At 40.1% G+C, this 14,612-nt stretch overlaps 2 protein-coding genes across 4 annotated transcripts; both read left to right on the forward strand.

The window, feature by feature from the left end:
- The first annotated feature begins 2,058 nt into the window (after window positions 1-2,058).
- On the forward strand, window positions 2,059-8,548 carry upf3a (UPF3A regulator of nonsense mediated mRNA decay). 2 transcript variants are annotated; one of them, XM_030081511.1, is made up of 10 exons: window positions 2,059-2,237; window positions 2,790-2,896; window positions 3,126-3,232; window positions 3,648-3,746; window positions 4,403-4,513; window positions 4,665-4,720; window positions 4,807-4,965; window positions 5,094-5,227; window positions 5,366-5,666; window positions 7,084-8,548. In XM_030081511.1, exons 1-10 carry the CDS (start codon window positions 2,097-2,099, stop codon window positions 7,255-7,257), a joined length of 1,389 nt encoding a protein of 462 aa, XP_029937371.1. In that variant the 5' UTR covers window positions 2,059-2,096; the 3' UTR covers window positions 7,258-8,548. The 2 variants fall into 2 exon arrangements, with proteins under 2 accessions (XP_029937371.1, XP_029937372.1); XM_030081512.1 differs by having other exon boundaries at window positions 5,366-5,654.
- A 1,408-nt stretch (window positions 8,549-9,956) lies between these two features.
- Window positions 9,957-13,783, forward strand: p2ry8 (P2Y receptor family member 8). 2 transcript variants are annotated; one of them, XM_030080946.1, is made up of 3 exons: window positions 9,957-10,021; window positions 11,401-11,708; window positions 12,913-13,783. In XM_030080946.1, the coding sequence occupies exons 2-3, from the start codon at window positions 11,425-11,427 to the stop codon at window positions 13,649-13,651; spliced, it is 1,023 nt and encodes a 340-aa protein (XP_029936806.1). In that variant the 5' UTR covers window positions 9,957-10,021; window positions 11,401-11,424; the 3' UTR covers window positions 13,652-13,783. The 2 variants fall into 2 exon arrangements, with proteins under 2 accessions (XP_029936806.1, XP_029936807.1); XM_030080947.1 differs by having other exon boundaries at window positions 9,987-10,036.
- Window positions 13,784-14,612: the final 829 nt, after the last annotated feature.

The following is a 14,612-nucleotide window of genomic DNA, read 5'->3' on the forward strand; positions in this document are numbered from 1 at the left end:
GGTTCCTTTGGCCACTGCATCCAGTGGTCTCACTAGACCAGTAGACTTACTCATGACAATATTAGTTTGGTAACGTAAAATGCTAATGTAAATCAAATAACTCAAATAGGGTAACGAGATGACAATGTTTAACAATAAATCTTTGATATCCATCTCTTAAAATAGTAAGTACACAAGGTAAAGCATGCTAAATGACATCTAATTTGCATGTAACTGAAGTCACACCTATGCGACCCTATGTGCACTCTATAGTGTATAATGTCAGTAGGCTATAATGTCTTTCTAGATACGTGAATTTAGCCCAAATTCACAGCCCCAACAGGGGAAAAGCAGTTCATATGGTTTATATATGAGAGCCACTGTTTGGAGACCCTTTTCAAATGTCAGAGCAGGGCTCAGGGGGTGGGTGAGCTCTCGCCTCACCTTTTATGAAAGCAGACATTTCCCCTCCATCCTTTACCTGACAGCTACAGGCCGGATATTTCCCTCAGTTTGCCTGATCCTCACTCATGTCAAGCCATCCCAGTCGGTCCCTCCCTCTCTGCTGGCTCCTGATGGAGAGAGGCTGCAGCCGGCTCAGTGAGGATGGGCTGTACTCCGTCTAAGTCGGCCGTCACTTACACCCAGGAGAGAGTTTATCGAGACCTGGACACCTGCTCCACCTTTGTTACCAGCCCGAAGAGCACAGTGTCGACCCCAGAGAGACCCTCTCCCCGGCTCTGTGTGGAGACCTGCAGCGGCAAGCAGACTTTCCTCAGCGGTGAGTAAACCCGCAGTTCTGCCGGTGTGCCCTCATCTGATATTACACCAAAAACTTTAAAACCTGCTCGTATGCACAAAAATCAAGAAATTATTTGTGGTAATAAATTAGCCAATGGGCCTTACCAGCCAAATCAGAGTAAAAGTCACGCACAGCTTCAGGGGAAATCTTGAATGCTGGATTTTATTTTATTTTCTCTTGATACGGGGTACCATTTTAATGTGCATTTACTTTGTGTGGCTCACCTTTAATTATGTGCCTTCCAGTCCCCTGTCGGGATATCCACGGACGGTCGGTGAGCCAGCCCACATGCGCCTCTGTAAGCGGCCCGGCCTGTTTGGCTCGGTCCGGTGTTATACCCAGCAGCCCGGTGCCGGACCCTGACTGAGCCTGAAGCCTGAAGCCTGAAGCCAGGGTGACTCCTCTGCAGCCTGCAGCAAGAGGTGACAGCCGCAGCTCTTGCATCATTAAGCTATATGTTTTCCAACAAGCACATGAACCTCATACAACTCGGATTTATTTTGAAACTTCAGGTTTCACATCATATGTTGTGCACGATGATGCGATTGTACGAGTTTTGTTTGTTGGTTTTTCAATGCAGTGATGTAATGGAGGACAAACTCACCAGCAAGTCAGTTTACAGTTTATGGAGTAAATTCAAATTATGTCTACATCTTGACCAGCTGTTTGAGGATCGCTTCTTTTAATAAGAATTCATTCATGAAATAGGTGTTTGATCGATAAATATGTTATAATGGTGATTGTGATGCCTTATGATAATTGGACATAAAATAGCCTATCATCCACTTTCTTTTTTATGGTTGCACTTTTTTAAACTGTGAAATAATTAGATGTGGTATTATGTCAGGCCTAAAAGTCGACAATTAAACCTCTTGATTAAGTTTTGAGTGCCTGTGTGTCCTGTGGGGTTTTACTGAATGTTTGCTTCGTGCCAATTAGCCTTAATTCACGGAGAGGTTTGTGTAAAATTTAAGCCTTTGTATACAAGTTGTGCAACAAATGTGTACCTTGTTGATTAAAGAAATATTTGATGCCACAGAACAATAAAGCCAAGCCAGTTTTATTATTTCTGTTCAAATCCATGCCTGTTTTGGGGTGATTACAAGATAAATCGGTATAATATCAATATGTGGAATGGCTGTAACTTGAGTGCACATCAGCAGGCATGCCGAAGCCCTGTCCCAGTTCAATGTGAATTGCATGTGCACGGCCAAGCCCGAGCCGTGTTTTAATAGCCCTCCGTTCTCGCGGCATTACGTATCCAAACTCTCGTGAGTGTACAGCGACTTTCAGCGGCTAGAGGAGATGGAGAGAAATGAGGTCTGAAAAGGACCAAATGACCGGAGGCAGGGAGAAAAGCGTCGTCGAAATACAGTTCAGAGACATCCCAAGAGAGCAAGACGGCAACCCCGGCAACTCCAAGCAGAAAGAGGAGAAGAAGGAGGTTTTTACAAAGGTAGGTGCGCGGCTTTAGCGGCGTGTCGCATTGTTTATGCCGTGCGGGGAGCAGATATGGAGGAGGTGGGATCATTTCAGCACCGCGGAGAGCGACAGCGGCAGGATAGACGGTGGGAGCGCATTTCGACGCGCTGGCTTTCCCAACATGTCACCTTCAACCTTTATTCCGTCTGTTTCCTCATGACTTCATTTACCGGAGGAGTTGATTGTGTCCCCCAAATGAATCTGACTTGAGCAAATAAACGCTTGAAGGGAGGGGTGCGGTAAACATTGCCTATATGGGCTACATATTCCCACATCATCAGACGATTTACCCCTGCGTCACTTATCAGTTTAAACAGCAGCTCTCAGCTAAATGGCTAAATGGCGTTTCTCTGTTATGATGTGCAAAAACCAGGCAACAGAAACACATGGAGGGCAGAAAATACAAACTGGATTACCTCTTTGCAAAGACCGCTTGTCCTCCGTAAATGGCTTTCACTGCATGGCTTGCTGCACTAAATATATAGGCTATATATATGTATTTCACATCATGCATGTTTTATTACAGGTGGTAATTCGAAGGCTCCCTCCTTACTTGTCAAAAGACCAGCTAGAGGAGCAGCTCAGCCCGCTTCCATCCTACGACTATTTTGAGTTCTTTCCAGCTGATCAGAGGTACCATAACCATAATAATATCTTGAATAAAGGCTCTTATACTTTGCCGAACAAACCATGACATAGTGATGACAAAAAATGGGCGAAAAAGAGAAAATACAGTGTGGGGTCTGTTTTAGAAGACCTGCTAAAAAAAAAACAAAAAAAAAAAACACACTTTTTTGTAGATATTGTGTCGTTTTACATTTGTTACCCCCCTCCCCTTCTCTCTCTCTGTCTCTCTCTCCAGTCTCTATCCCCACCTGTTCTCCAGAGCATACATCAATTTTAAAAACCCTGAGGATATCCTGCTGTTTAGGGACCGCTTTGATGGTTATGTCTTCATTGACAACAAAGGTAATTTTCATCGACTTAGCACTCGGGAATGATAAAGCTCCCAACTGTATGTGTCATTAAAACTGAAATTTCTGATGCTTCTGTACACACAATAAAAGAATTAGGACTCACTCGGCTTGTATGGCACAACATACAAAAGAGAAAGAACTGAGGGAAGTTGCAGATCCCAGAGTATAATGGAGTTTTATTATAATATCCAGCTCAGATGGATTTGCTTTATAGTGCCATGCAGGTGAACAGAACATACTGTAAAACATAAAATGCAATGTGCATGTTTACAAGCTCACTGCTGGTTGCATTTTATGGGCACAGAGGTGGATGTAGATAAAGGTTATGGCTTTGGTTGCCATTGTTACCATTTGGTCACTAGTCTCTGTTAGGTGATGAGCTGCTTTCCCTGTCAATATTTACACAGGCCAGGAGTACTCAGCAGTGGTAGAGTTTGCCCCTTTCCAGAAAATCTCCAAGAAGAAGCTCAAAAAGAAAGATGCCAAAGCCGGAAGCATTGAAGAAGGTACTGAAATTTAGAACTTAACCTATCATAAGAAACCATCAGTAGATATGATGATATTTAATTTTCTTATTGTACTATTTTTCTGCATGAATCTAAGACTTTGGACCAGCGGTAGAAATACTATAATGAAAAAATACCCCATTAAAAATAAAAGTCTTGCAGGCATAACATAATGTAAGTAAATAAATAGAGATATTAACAGTACTTATGTTTGCATACTTATGTTTGTATACTTAAGTATGCAAAGTAAAAGTAGCCATTGTTAAGAATGATTCCTCGCAGAGTTTTTAATTATTGATGCAGAAGCATTTTAATGTTGCAGGTCTAACTGCTCCAGATACTGTTGGCTACTTTCAACTGTAGCAATGCATCATATTTTATGTTTTATACATTAAAGCTTATCCTGCAAAGTAATTTGTAACTGCAGCTGTGAGACAAATTTAGAGAAGGAAAAAGCATTTCTCTCTGAAATATACTGCAACCAAAGTATAAAGTGTCACAATATGACAATACTCAAGTGCTGGCACATCAAAACTTTTATACAGTACTTGAATAAATGTATTTACTTTCCACCTCTCTATTAAACTATTGGGCATCTATTAAAAATCAAATATGATGTTTGATGTAATTTTTTTGTGGTTCTGCAACTCCCTCAGATCCAGAATACAAACGATTCTTGGAGAACTACTCCTGTGATGAGGAGAAGTCGATGGCCAACCCTGAGACTCTGCTGGGAGAGATAGAGGCCAAAACCAGAGAGCTCATAGGTACAGTAGCGCAGCACTGGCACAGATGATAGCATATAATTGCAAACAAAATGATAAAGTTACCGAAATATCTGAGTTGCAGCTACTCGTGCACAACTATTTACTTTCTGTTTACTTCTCCCCCTTTTTTCTTTTCTTCGGTCACCTTCAGCCAAAAGAACAACACCGCTGTTGGAATACATCAAGAATAAGAAAATTGAGAAACAGGCAAGACAACAACAGAGATAACAACAACAGAGACAATTTGCACTTTTTTTTAATGTGAAAAGTTATTTTAATGTCTCTACCCACAGAGGATAAGAGAGGAGAAGAGGGAGGAGAGGCGAAGACGAGAGCTTGAAAAGAAACGGCAAAGGGAGGAGGAGAAGAGGAAGCGAAGAGAGGAGGAGAGACGTAAACGAAAAGAGAATGAAAAGCAAAAGAAATTGTCTGAAAAAGAGATCAAAATCAAGGTAACCCTTCATTTGACTAAATTTAATTTCACCAAAAATCCATGTAAAGTTGTTTATTTGGTTTGGGAGTGACTCCAGCAGTGGTGTTCATGGCGCCTATACATCTTGCTTTTTTCCACACGTCTTAGCTTCTGAAGAAGAGTGACAGGGACGATGATGTAGATTCAGACCGGCTAAAGGAAAAAAGCGACATCGGGGAGACGGAGAGGGGAAAGTGGGAGAAATCTGCAGGACAAATGAAGTCAAAGGACCATAAGGACAAGTAAGAGCCTTAAAATCCTTCATTGTATCCAGGGATAATTATTTTTTTGTGGGATATTGTGTGGGATGGATGATAACAGCTGTGTGTTTGTTATTACAATTCATTGGGTGTCTGTGCAATCTCCAATGTGGCCACTAGAGGTCAGCCTGAGAGTGACAAGGAGCAGCGAGAGCAGCACGGCCGCAGACAGAGAGATAAGGACCACCGTGGGAAAGACGACGAGAGGAAACGTCAGCGACACCATTATGATTTTGACAAGTTTATGCGCCGCAAAGATGAGACAAAATGGGGCAAGGGCTACTGCCAGGACAGAGCCAAGAAAGAGGGGCACCATCACAGCTACTCGTACTGTCCTGACAGTGGGGACAAACTGGGGAAAGAGGACAGGGAGGACCTGGGTAGCAGGAAGGAACGCCTCCGAAACAAGGTGAGCGAGAAGGTGAGCATGAGATGGAGGGGGGGAGATAACTACTGTTGTTCTTTTTCTCAAAATGCACGATGCATGATGTTGATTGTGTACCTTTTCCTGTGAATTATACAACACATTCTTCTACTTAAGCTAAGAAATCCCTCAGAGGCTTTCAGGGAGTCCTCAGTTAAATCAAGAATAGTTCATTTTCACCTTATATTTAATTCACTGCAAATTCCTGCAATACAAAAAGTACCAGTTGCTATTTTAACATGTTTTAATCTCACCACTTTGAATTGATTTGTCAGTGTTCAAGTGTGGCATATAAACAATTTAATACCAAAATGTGTTTTCATATCAGGCTCCTAGGGCACAATTTACTCACCTTAGGGGTTTTGAATGTGGAAAAGCTATTAAAATGATAATAAATTAGAAATAAATATTGAATATAAGAAGGTCTGCAAGCCAAGGTATAGATAGCACCTCTGTGTATACAATTCTCTACTACAGAGAAGGGGAATGCATTATTTTTTAACGACTGCTACTTACTGAGGGAGGATTTACAAGTGATTTGTGAGGCAGGCCAATTACACATAATGTTCATGAGGCAACTCTGGACCATAACATGCACCGTCCTGATCATAATTATAAAGTTATGAATAAATAGCGGGGCAGTGCGGTGACTCAGAGGTTAGTAGGGATGGATCGATAAATTAGCAGACTATCTGTTTTGGTCAATATCAACTTTAAAAGGCAATATTAGTGTCAGTCCAATATTATTTTCACTGTGGATATTTGGCTGATTGTGCAATTGGCACTCGTGTGGCCTTTAATAAAATTAGCAACAGAATAAAACTAACAGTCTTTTGATTGAAAAAAAAAAAAATCTTAAGACAGGCGTGTCTGAAAATGTTGACTTATTTTCCACCAGGGTTAGGGTTAGGGTTTGTACTGTGGTTCTTAGAAAGATGCATATCAGTATGATCAACCTTTATTATGGGCGGCAACATATCAGATATCAGTGGCAGCCTTACAAAGTGCCGTCGCCTCAAAGCAAGAACAGCCTGTTTGAATGTCAGACTTGGGGCTTTTCTAAGTGTGTGTTCTGCATTTTATTCCTATGTGGACACTGAAGTCAGATGGATTGGAGTCTCTAAACTGCCCACAGGCAAATTAGGTGCAGTGGTGACCTGTTCAGGGTTCATCCAATTTATTCGGTGGCCCCCTTTAACCCTCAAAATGAATAAACAAGTACAGAAAATGAATCAATGAGTGAATAACAAGTAGTATGCAAATGTGCGGCCTTTTACATCAGCAGTCACAGTTCAAAGACTCTGACACTGCACAGTTTGTATGAATTGGACTCCCTCGAGTAATGAGGTGTTTGTGAATGACACATGTGTGCCACTTTTCTCCCCAACGCCTCTGCGCTCCCGTCTCCCCGCAGGACCGTCCCGCCATGCAGCTCTACCAACCCGGCGCACGCAACCGCAAGCGCATGAGCTCAGCAGGAAAAGGTTACGACTGCATCCCGGTGGGCCACTCGCCTGAGCCCGGGACGGAGCACTGCTACGAGGTCGTCACCATGGGAACAGGGCTGGAGAAGAGCAGAGATGAGTAGCAAGCACTTTGGATGTTCACGCCACAAGAGAATACCAATAAGTTTGTGTCAGCCGGCAGATAGTTTTAGCTTTGGCTGGTTAATAGAAGTTTTTTGAGCTTTTAAAGTGAGGAAATTCACTTGAAAAGAAAGCAGTGGTCATTTAAAAGCATTTTCATCAGCACTTGGTGTTGTGATATTGAGCGGTTTGAGTGGTGGTTAAGGGTTTCTTGTTGTGTTAGCGCATGATACAGTACTTTAACAGTTTGAATACATGAACTATTTTTATGTCTCACTGTTTAATATTAAGAAATATTATTCACTTGTATTGAATCTTTGAAATATTTTCTTGGAATAGTATTGAGAACAGGGGTAAGCAAATGTGATTATAATAGCACAACTGTAAACTCAGTAGATCCCGTTGTTTCAGCACGTCATCGAAAACCTTGGTGCTTCAGTGCTGATGCTCTGATGGCGACTGCTGCATCAATGTTTGAAATTGCTGCCTGCTTGCTAGTTTTGCGTTTTGTAAAAGCTTCATGCGGTGAGGCCGTCCCATGGTGTTTCGTTGTTGTTGTATTTTTGAAATGTGTACCTGTAAGAGGCAGCTCGTTAGCTGTGTCTGTCAACAATTTGCCGGTGAAACCTATGACCTCATCCTCCAAGAGAGATCTTCTTTCTAAGCCTTTGTAGAGTCCATTGACCTTGGATGTTTTTAAAGATAGCCTATAGATTTTATCACAAAGAAATGTAATGTAAGTAGAACTTTATTTAAAGATTACAGATGTAGAAACTTGAAATATTTAAAGAGAAGAAATCTTGCGTGTATTTTTGTGAAGGCGAGTGTGTGAGTGAGAACAGCTGTTACATGTTTTTATCACTTGTCACTCATTTTCCGGTGTCTTATGACAGTTTGTTAATAATCTGATTTCAAGGTGTCATATAGCAGAAAGCAGATTTTTTTTTTTTTTTTTTTTTTTTTTTTTGTATATCATCCATGAGCCAGGAAGAACACATTCTCTACATTTCTACAAATAATTTCATAGGAACGATGCAAGAGAGCTCAGTCTGACACAGCTAAATGAAAATTTTTAATTTTATATGCTGTTTGCACCGTTTTCTATCAATGCTATCAGCCGTTTATTATGTAATGGAAGAGCTACTCATATTGGTATAGCAATGTCTGTGTAACATGCCTTAGATTACTTTTGCACATGACCTCTCACATTTGTGTATCATAACCTCTTGTGTCATTTTTTTGTTTTCATCTTTGAGATGTGACAATATAAAATAAAGCAATTCTGCTGATGTATGAGATACAAAAAAAAAAAAAAAATAGTGTCTCAGTCTTTGTTTGTTTACTGGTTCTGTAAAACAATGACAGTTAGGGTGAGTCAGCATTTGTCTGCAGCAGTGCTCATAATATACATTTACAATCAGCAGGTATGAGTCATTTGTAACATTATATTCAAGAGTGGATAGACAAATGTGTCCTGAAAAGTGGGTGTAGACGTACTGAGTTGATTCACAAGTAGGGCTGCAGCTAACGTTTATTTGGTTTCTCAATGAATTCACTGAATACTTCTGATTTACCATTTAATCTACAAACTGTCAAAAATAATGACAGTTGCTCGTGGGAGGTTCCCAGAGCCCAAAGTGATGTCTTCAAATGTCTTCCTTAGATTACTTTGCAGCCAAAAATAGCCCAAACTATTAATTTTATAATTATATGAATGGAGACAAGCAAAGAAATTGTAGCATTTCTGAATCTGGAACCAACAGGTGTTTGATATTTTTCTTGATAAATGACTAAGACTGTGGATCAGTTGTAAAAATTACAATTGATCAACTGTTTCATCACTCTTCACAGGATCCGGATGGTCTCATGAAGCTGAGATGAATGTGGTGGTAGTACACCGGTAATGTTATCTCAAAAATCTGCAGATATTGTGTCAGTCATGCACGACGATAAAGCAGAACTACAGACAACTGCGTTCGACAGGAAACCAGCAGTCAATAAACAGTCATGAACATCAAGAGCTTAAAAACATGCTTCTCTGACTTCACGGAAAACAGCACACTTTCATATCACACATGTGACTGAATGTGTGATATACAAGCTTCCAGCGTACGTAAGCATAACTAAGAATAATGAAAAACATAATGAAAGAACACAATATAAATAACTATAAATACAGCATTACATGTAGAGGCCCATATATACTATAAAAACAAAAAAAATATATTATTATCATCATTATTATTATTATGTGTGTGTGCGTGTGTGTCTGTGTGTGTCTGTACACATATGTATACACACACACACACACACACACACACACACACACATATACACGCACACATATATATATATACATACACACGTGTGTGTGAGTGTGTATATATACACATATACTTTTTAGTTTTTATATTTTTATAAGTCATACAGTTCAGGTCCATTTTTATCGTGTCATGGGAAGATAATTATTAACCATTCCCTACACTGTTAGCCAAATTTTGGATACTGTAGAAGTATTTCAAATAACTGTAATGAGTAAATGCATCAGCCACAACATCAGGTGTAGGATGGCCTGAGTCAGCTACACAAATGAACCCCTGCTTTGTAGGATGAAGAGTGCCACATGACTCACTTCCCTTCACCCCCTTACAGTAACATGCTTGAACTTCATTTCCTCAGTTGATATAATCTGTAGGTCCATGCCCAACTGTCTCGCACATGCATCCCTGGCAGCTCTTTGTCACTTCTGCCTGTGTGTTCTTATAGGTGAGTACAATATAGGTGAGTACTCTGCTGAGTTTTACTGCTACGTTCATGTGTAATTCTCTTACACACTTATATATATTTCTGTGATTACAATGTTATCTTGAAGTAGGCCTAATTGTTTAGGATCCCTTAAGGAACAGACAAAAAGTATGATACTTGCGAGTACACATTCCTTAGGATCCACGTGCCATATATCAAGTTTATTAATATTTAACCCTATAAAGCCTAAACTATGAAAGAATTGGCAGAAAATTCCATTTTTTGAAATTGAACCCTTTATTTAATTCTATAACAAAATATATTAAAAAAATAATTTAAAAAAATATGTTATTACACGACCTTTCTGGTGTATAATATATGATATGTACTTGAAGTGCCAATGGTATGGTCCAGGGTGAACAGGGCAAGTGTTTAAAGGTATACAACAGTATTTTGGTCAAGTATTGATTAAACTGGAAACGAAAAAAGGAATTGAAAATGTGTATCATATATGATACAAATGGCTTTATAGGGTTAATAGTAAAATTCTGAAAAAAAAGTTGCTTTGATGGCTAATAAGTAACAAAACAGTAAGAAATCACAACAGTATTTTGTGTTTTCTTTTGTTATTTTACCAAAACCTTTTTTTTTTAATCTTCATTACAATTATTAATTGCATTAATCTTATTGTTATTTGGAATGTATATCAACAGTAGTTGACAACTAATAGTTAGTGTTGTAAAATTTCTAACATAAATTGCTCCCACACTTTGTACTCAATGACGTTTTATGCTTAACTGTTGCTTTGTGGTTACCCTCCCCCTATCACACACCACACATGCCATGAGCAGGAGAAAGTGTTTGTATTCTTTGTCAGTGTTGAGGTTTATCAGGTGAGGAAGTTTACTTTCTGTAAAAGCAATGTGACATGGTAGAAACGGAAAATCTACTTGTTTTGCTGTCATGATGGATAATATATTATCGACTTTAAATCTAAAACTCGGCGTCTAGTAATGCCTCTATGAACATGTGATGTCTTGGTATACTCATGCCAGCCGGCATGGCAGTTGGTACGCTTACCACAAATCAAGCATGTCTTTTTCCTGTGTGAAAACTCCACCCAATATGTGTCGGCCCCATGCACACAACAGCGACAGTACAGCACGAAACATTCACACCTTTAGATCAATCACTTTTGCTTTGTACAAAAAGGAGAAGGAAAAAAGTTTGCTTCAGCAGACATCAGTCTTGTTTGCAAGCATCACTTTTTTTTTGACGCATGTTAAATCAGAGCTGTGCATAACACTGTTTTGTGTACAACAGATCATTTTATAAGAATAGTAAACAGTCAGCTGTTTAGCCTTGCTGAAATCTTTGTCTGTTTCCACTCTGATACACAGGTAGCAAGAGGCCATTCCCATCCCATGATGGCCAACAGCACTATAGACAATGCCACATTGTCAATGTTTCAGAATGAGACGGCAAGCATCACCATCTGTATCATCTACACCATCATCACCACAGTCAACCTGGCAGGAAACGGCATCTCCATGTGGCTCCTCATCTTCCGTACCTCTCCCAAAACTCCCTCCATCATCTTCATGATCAATCTGACCCTCACTGACTTGATCCTTGGAGCTGCTTTGCCCTTCCAGATCAACTACCTGGTCCAAGGATACAACTGGAATATGGGTCCCAGTATGTGCAGGTATTTTTTTGATGCATGCAGGACTCTGTTGTTTGAGTCAAAAGACTTAACAATGTCATTTACACATCCAGAGTTTTGCTCTTCCTGCACTGATAATCCATGTTTACATAATTCAGGTGTAGTGTTTGTGGAGATAGTGGTTCTTATTGCTATTATTAACCTCTTTGAACAATTTGAGAATTTCATACCCTCTTGTTTAAATAACACACTTTGATACTGTAGCTACAATGCATGTATATTACCAACCCAAAAAGGGATGAAACTTAAGTTCACAGTGAGTCTCATGAGTGTCACGACACTGACACACTCCATCACTGTTTTCCAGGATCTGCAAAACTGGATGTCGTGAAACTTTATACAACTAAATGCTGATAAATGAGATTTGGTTCTGATGGCCTATCTGCATCAGACATTAAATACCATCTGTTTTATCACCTTAGAGAAATCGTTCAAATCAACTGAATTAATGTCAGCTGACTTTAATTTCTGTCTGACAAAATCAGACTTTTTTTTCTCACAATTCTGAGGTCTATCTCATTTTTTGCTTATGTTTAGCCTGCTGCTATTCGATGCTCATTGTTTGACTGCATACAAGCCGAACATGTATAACCCCACCCACCAGCACCACTACCACCAGCACCACCCCCACCCCCCAAAAAAACCCACTGCCAGCCCAGTATTGGGCAGCACAGTACCACGGTGTCACCCACAACATCCCATAGCATCAGAGCCCTGCATGCAGTGGTATTTGTCAAGCCACAGACAAAATAACAGATTATTACTGTGGGGTTACACTGTTTTATCGGGGTTTTTTTTGTTTGTTTGTTTGTTTGTTTGTTTTTTTTGCATAGTATTATTAACACAATTGACACTGACAATTGGCTGCCTTATTAAAAAAGTGAATCAGTATCAGTCTTAAAAATGCATATCAGGTTATAAACTTTATTTTATTATTACAGAAAATTGATGACATGATAGGTAAATGGCTTAATTTACCCCACCAGCAGCCATAGTTTTCTAGCCTGCTGCTTAGGTGCCCCACCTAAGTCATTGGGTTTGGCACTTTTTTACATTTTAGTAAATCTACATGTTGCTGTGAAAATAACAGAAAATCTCTTCTGTGTGTGTGTGTGTGTGTGTGTGTGTGTGTGTGTGTGTGTGTGTGTGTGTCACCCCCCCCCCCCCCCCCCCCCCCCCCCCGCAGGTTCCTGACCATTGTTTTCTTCTCCAATATGTACTGCTCCATCCTGACCATGACAGCTATCAGTGTCGACCGCTACCTGGGCATTATCAGGCCCCTGAGGTTCAGACAGATGAGGGAGAGTAAGTTCATGGCTGTGATTGTCTGCCTCTTGATGTGGGGTTTGGTCCTGCTTGTTCTGCACCCACTGATGACCACAGACCTGACCTTCTACGTTCCTGAGCTGCAAATCACCACCTGCTTTGATATGCTGAGGAGAGACATGCTGCCGTCCATAACGGCCTGGGCAGCCTTCCTCTTCGCCATGTTTGTTATCCTCTTCCTCTTCCCTTTCTGCATCACTACGTTCTGCTACATCAGTGTCATCCGTAGGCTGACCAGAGACTCAAAGACGGCCCAGAAGGGCAGAGCTGTGCGTCTGGCCTTCACCGTCCTCCTGGTGTTCACCCTCTGCTTTGCCCCCAACAACATCCTCCTCATAACTCACACAGTGCAGAGGCTCTTCTATGGGAGGTCTCTTTACCTGGCATACAAACTGTCGCTCTCCTTCAGCTGCGTGAACAGCTGCCTCGATCCCTTCATCTACTACTTTGCCTCCAAAGAGTTTCGAGAAAAGCTGAGACAAATGTTTAAGCTGAGGAGCCTGAGTAGTGTGGATGCCCCCAGCTTCTACTCAGCACATTACACCTGCAACGGTCAGGAGGGGGAGCACAGCAAGGTGTGTCTGTCCCAGTCTCAGTAAACAGACAAGAGAGAGCGAGTGTGTGTGTGTGTGTGTGTGTGTGTGTGTGAGAGAGAGAGAGAGAGCGAGAGAGAGAGAGGCAGGATGAGCAGCAGTAGCTTTCTCGTGCTCATCGTGATGCAATATGCAGTATTGAACCAAATATGTAATTTATTTCTTAAAATTAAAAAAGACTGTAAGAAAAATATAATACAAGCATCCTAATAACTGTAACACAACTGTAACTGTAAATATCTGTAAATAAAATGTGAGTATAAAGTAGCCTTTTCATTTTTCAGCGTTGCTCAATGTGCGATTCCACTTTCCCACAGTTCTTCTTTCTTCTTCTTTCTCTCCTTCTTCCTCTTCTGATGACAACAACAATAATAATGATAATCATAATGACAATAATAATAGCGAAAATTGTCTGCTTGTGTCCTTTCGGATGTATTGTGTGACTACAATCTGTCTAGCAGGAGTATACTTTTGTGGGGGTTTTTTAATTTACCTTTCCACCTTTTTGTTTTATTTACTTGCCTGTTTATTCCTGTCTCTCTTCTCCTTAGTCTTCCTCTCTTTCTGTTAAAAATAGTACAAATTATTTTTGTTATTGTTGTTATACTGTAATATTTAATAATATAATCACTATGACTAACAGTTTTTGTGATTATCAGTTTTATCAGTATCAGTTATCAGTTTTATCAGTATCAGTTACCAGTATTATTAATAACAGCAACTACAGCAACAAAAACAATAGCCAAATAATAATAATAAATAAATAAGACTAATAATAATGAGAAGCAGAAAAAGAAAGGGAAGAAGTAATCCTTATGATGTTCAGTTCTGCTGTGTGAATATACTGTGTATTTTTTCTTTTTTTTTTCTTTTTTTTTTGCTATTCTATTCTATTCTATTCTATTCTATTCTATTCTATTCTATGTGGATCTTCTTCCTGTATGTTTGCGTCATCCCGTATGCGCCG

Source organism: Myripristis murdjan, chromosome 21, assembly GCF_902150065.1.
Source record: "Myripristis murdjan chromosome 21, fMyrMur1.1, whole genome shotgun sequence".
Taxonomy (NCBI): Eukaryota; Metazoa; Chordata; class Actinopteri; order Holocentriformes; family Holocentridae; genus Myripristis; species Myripristis murdjan.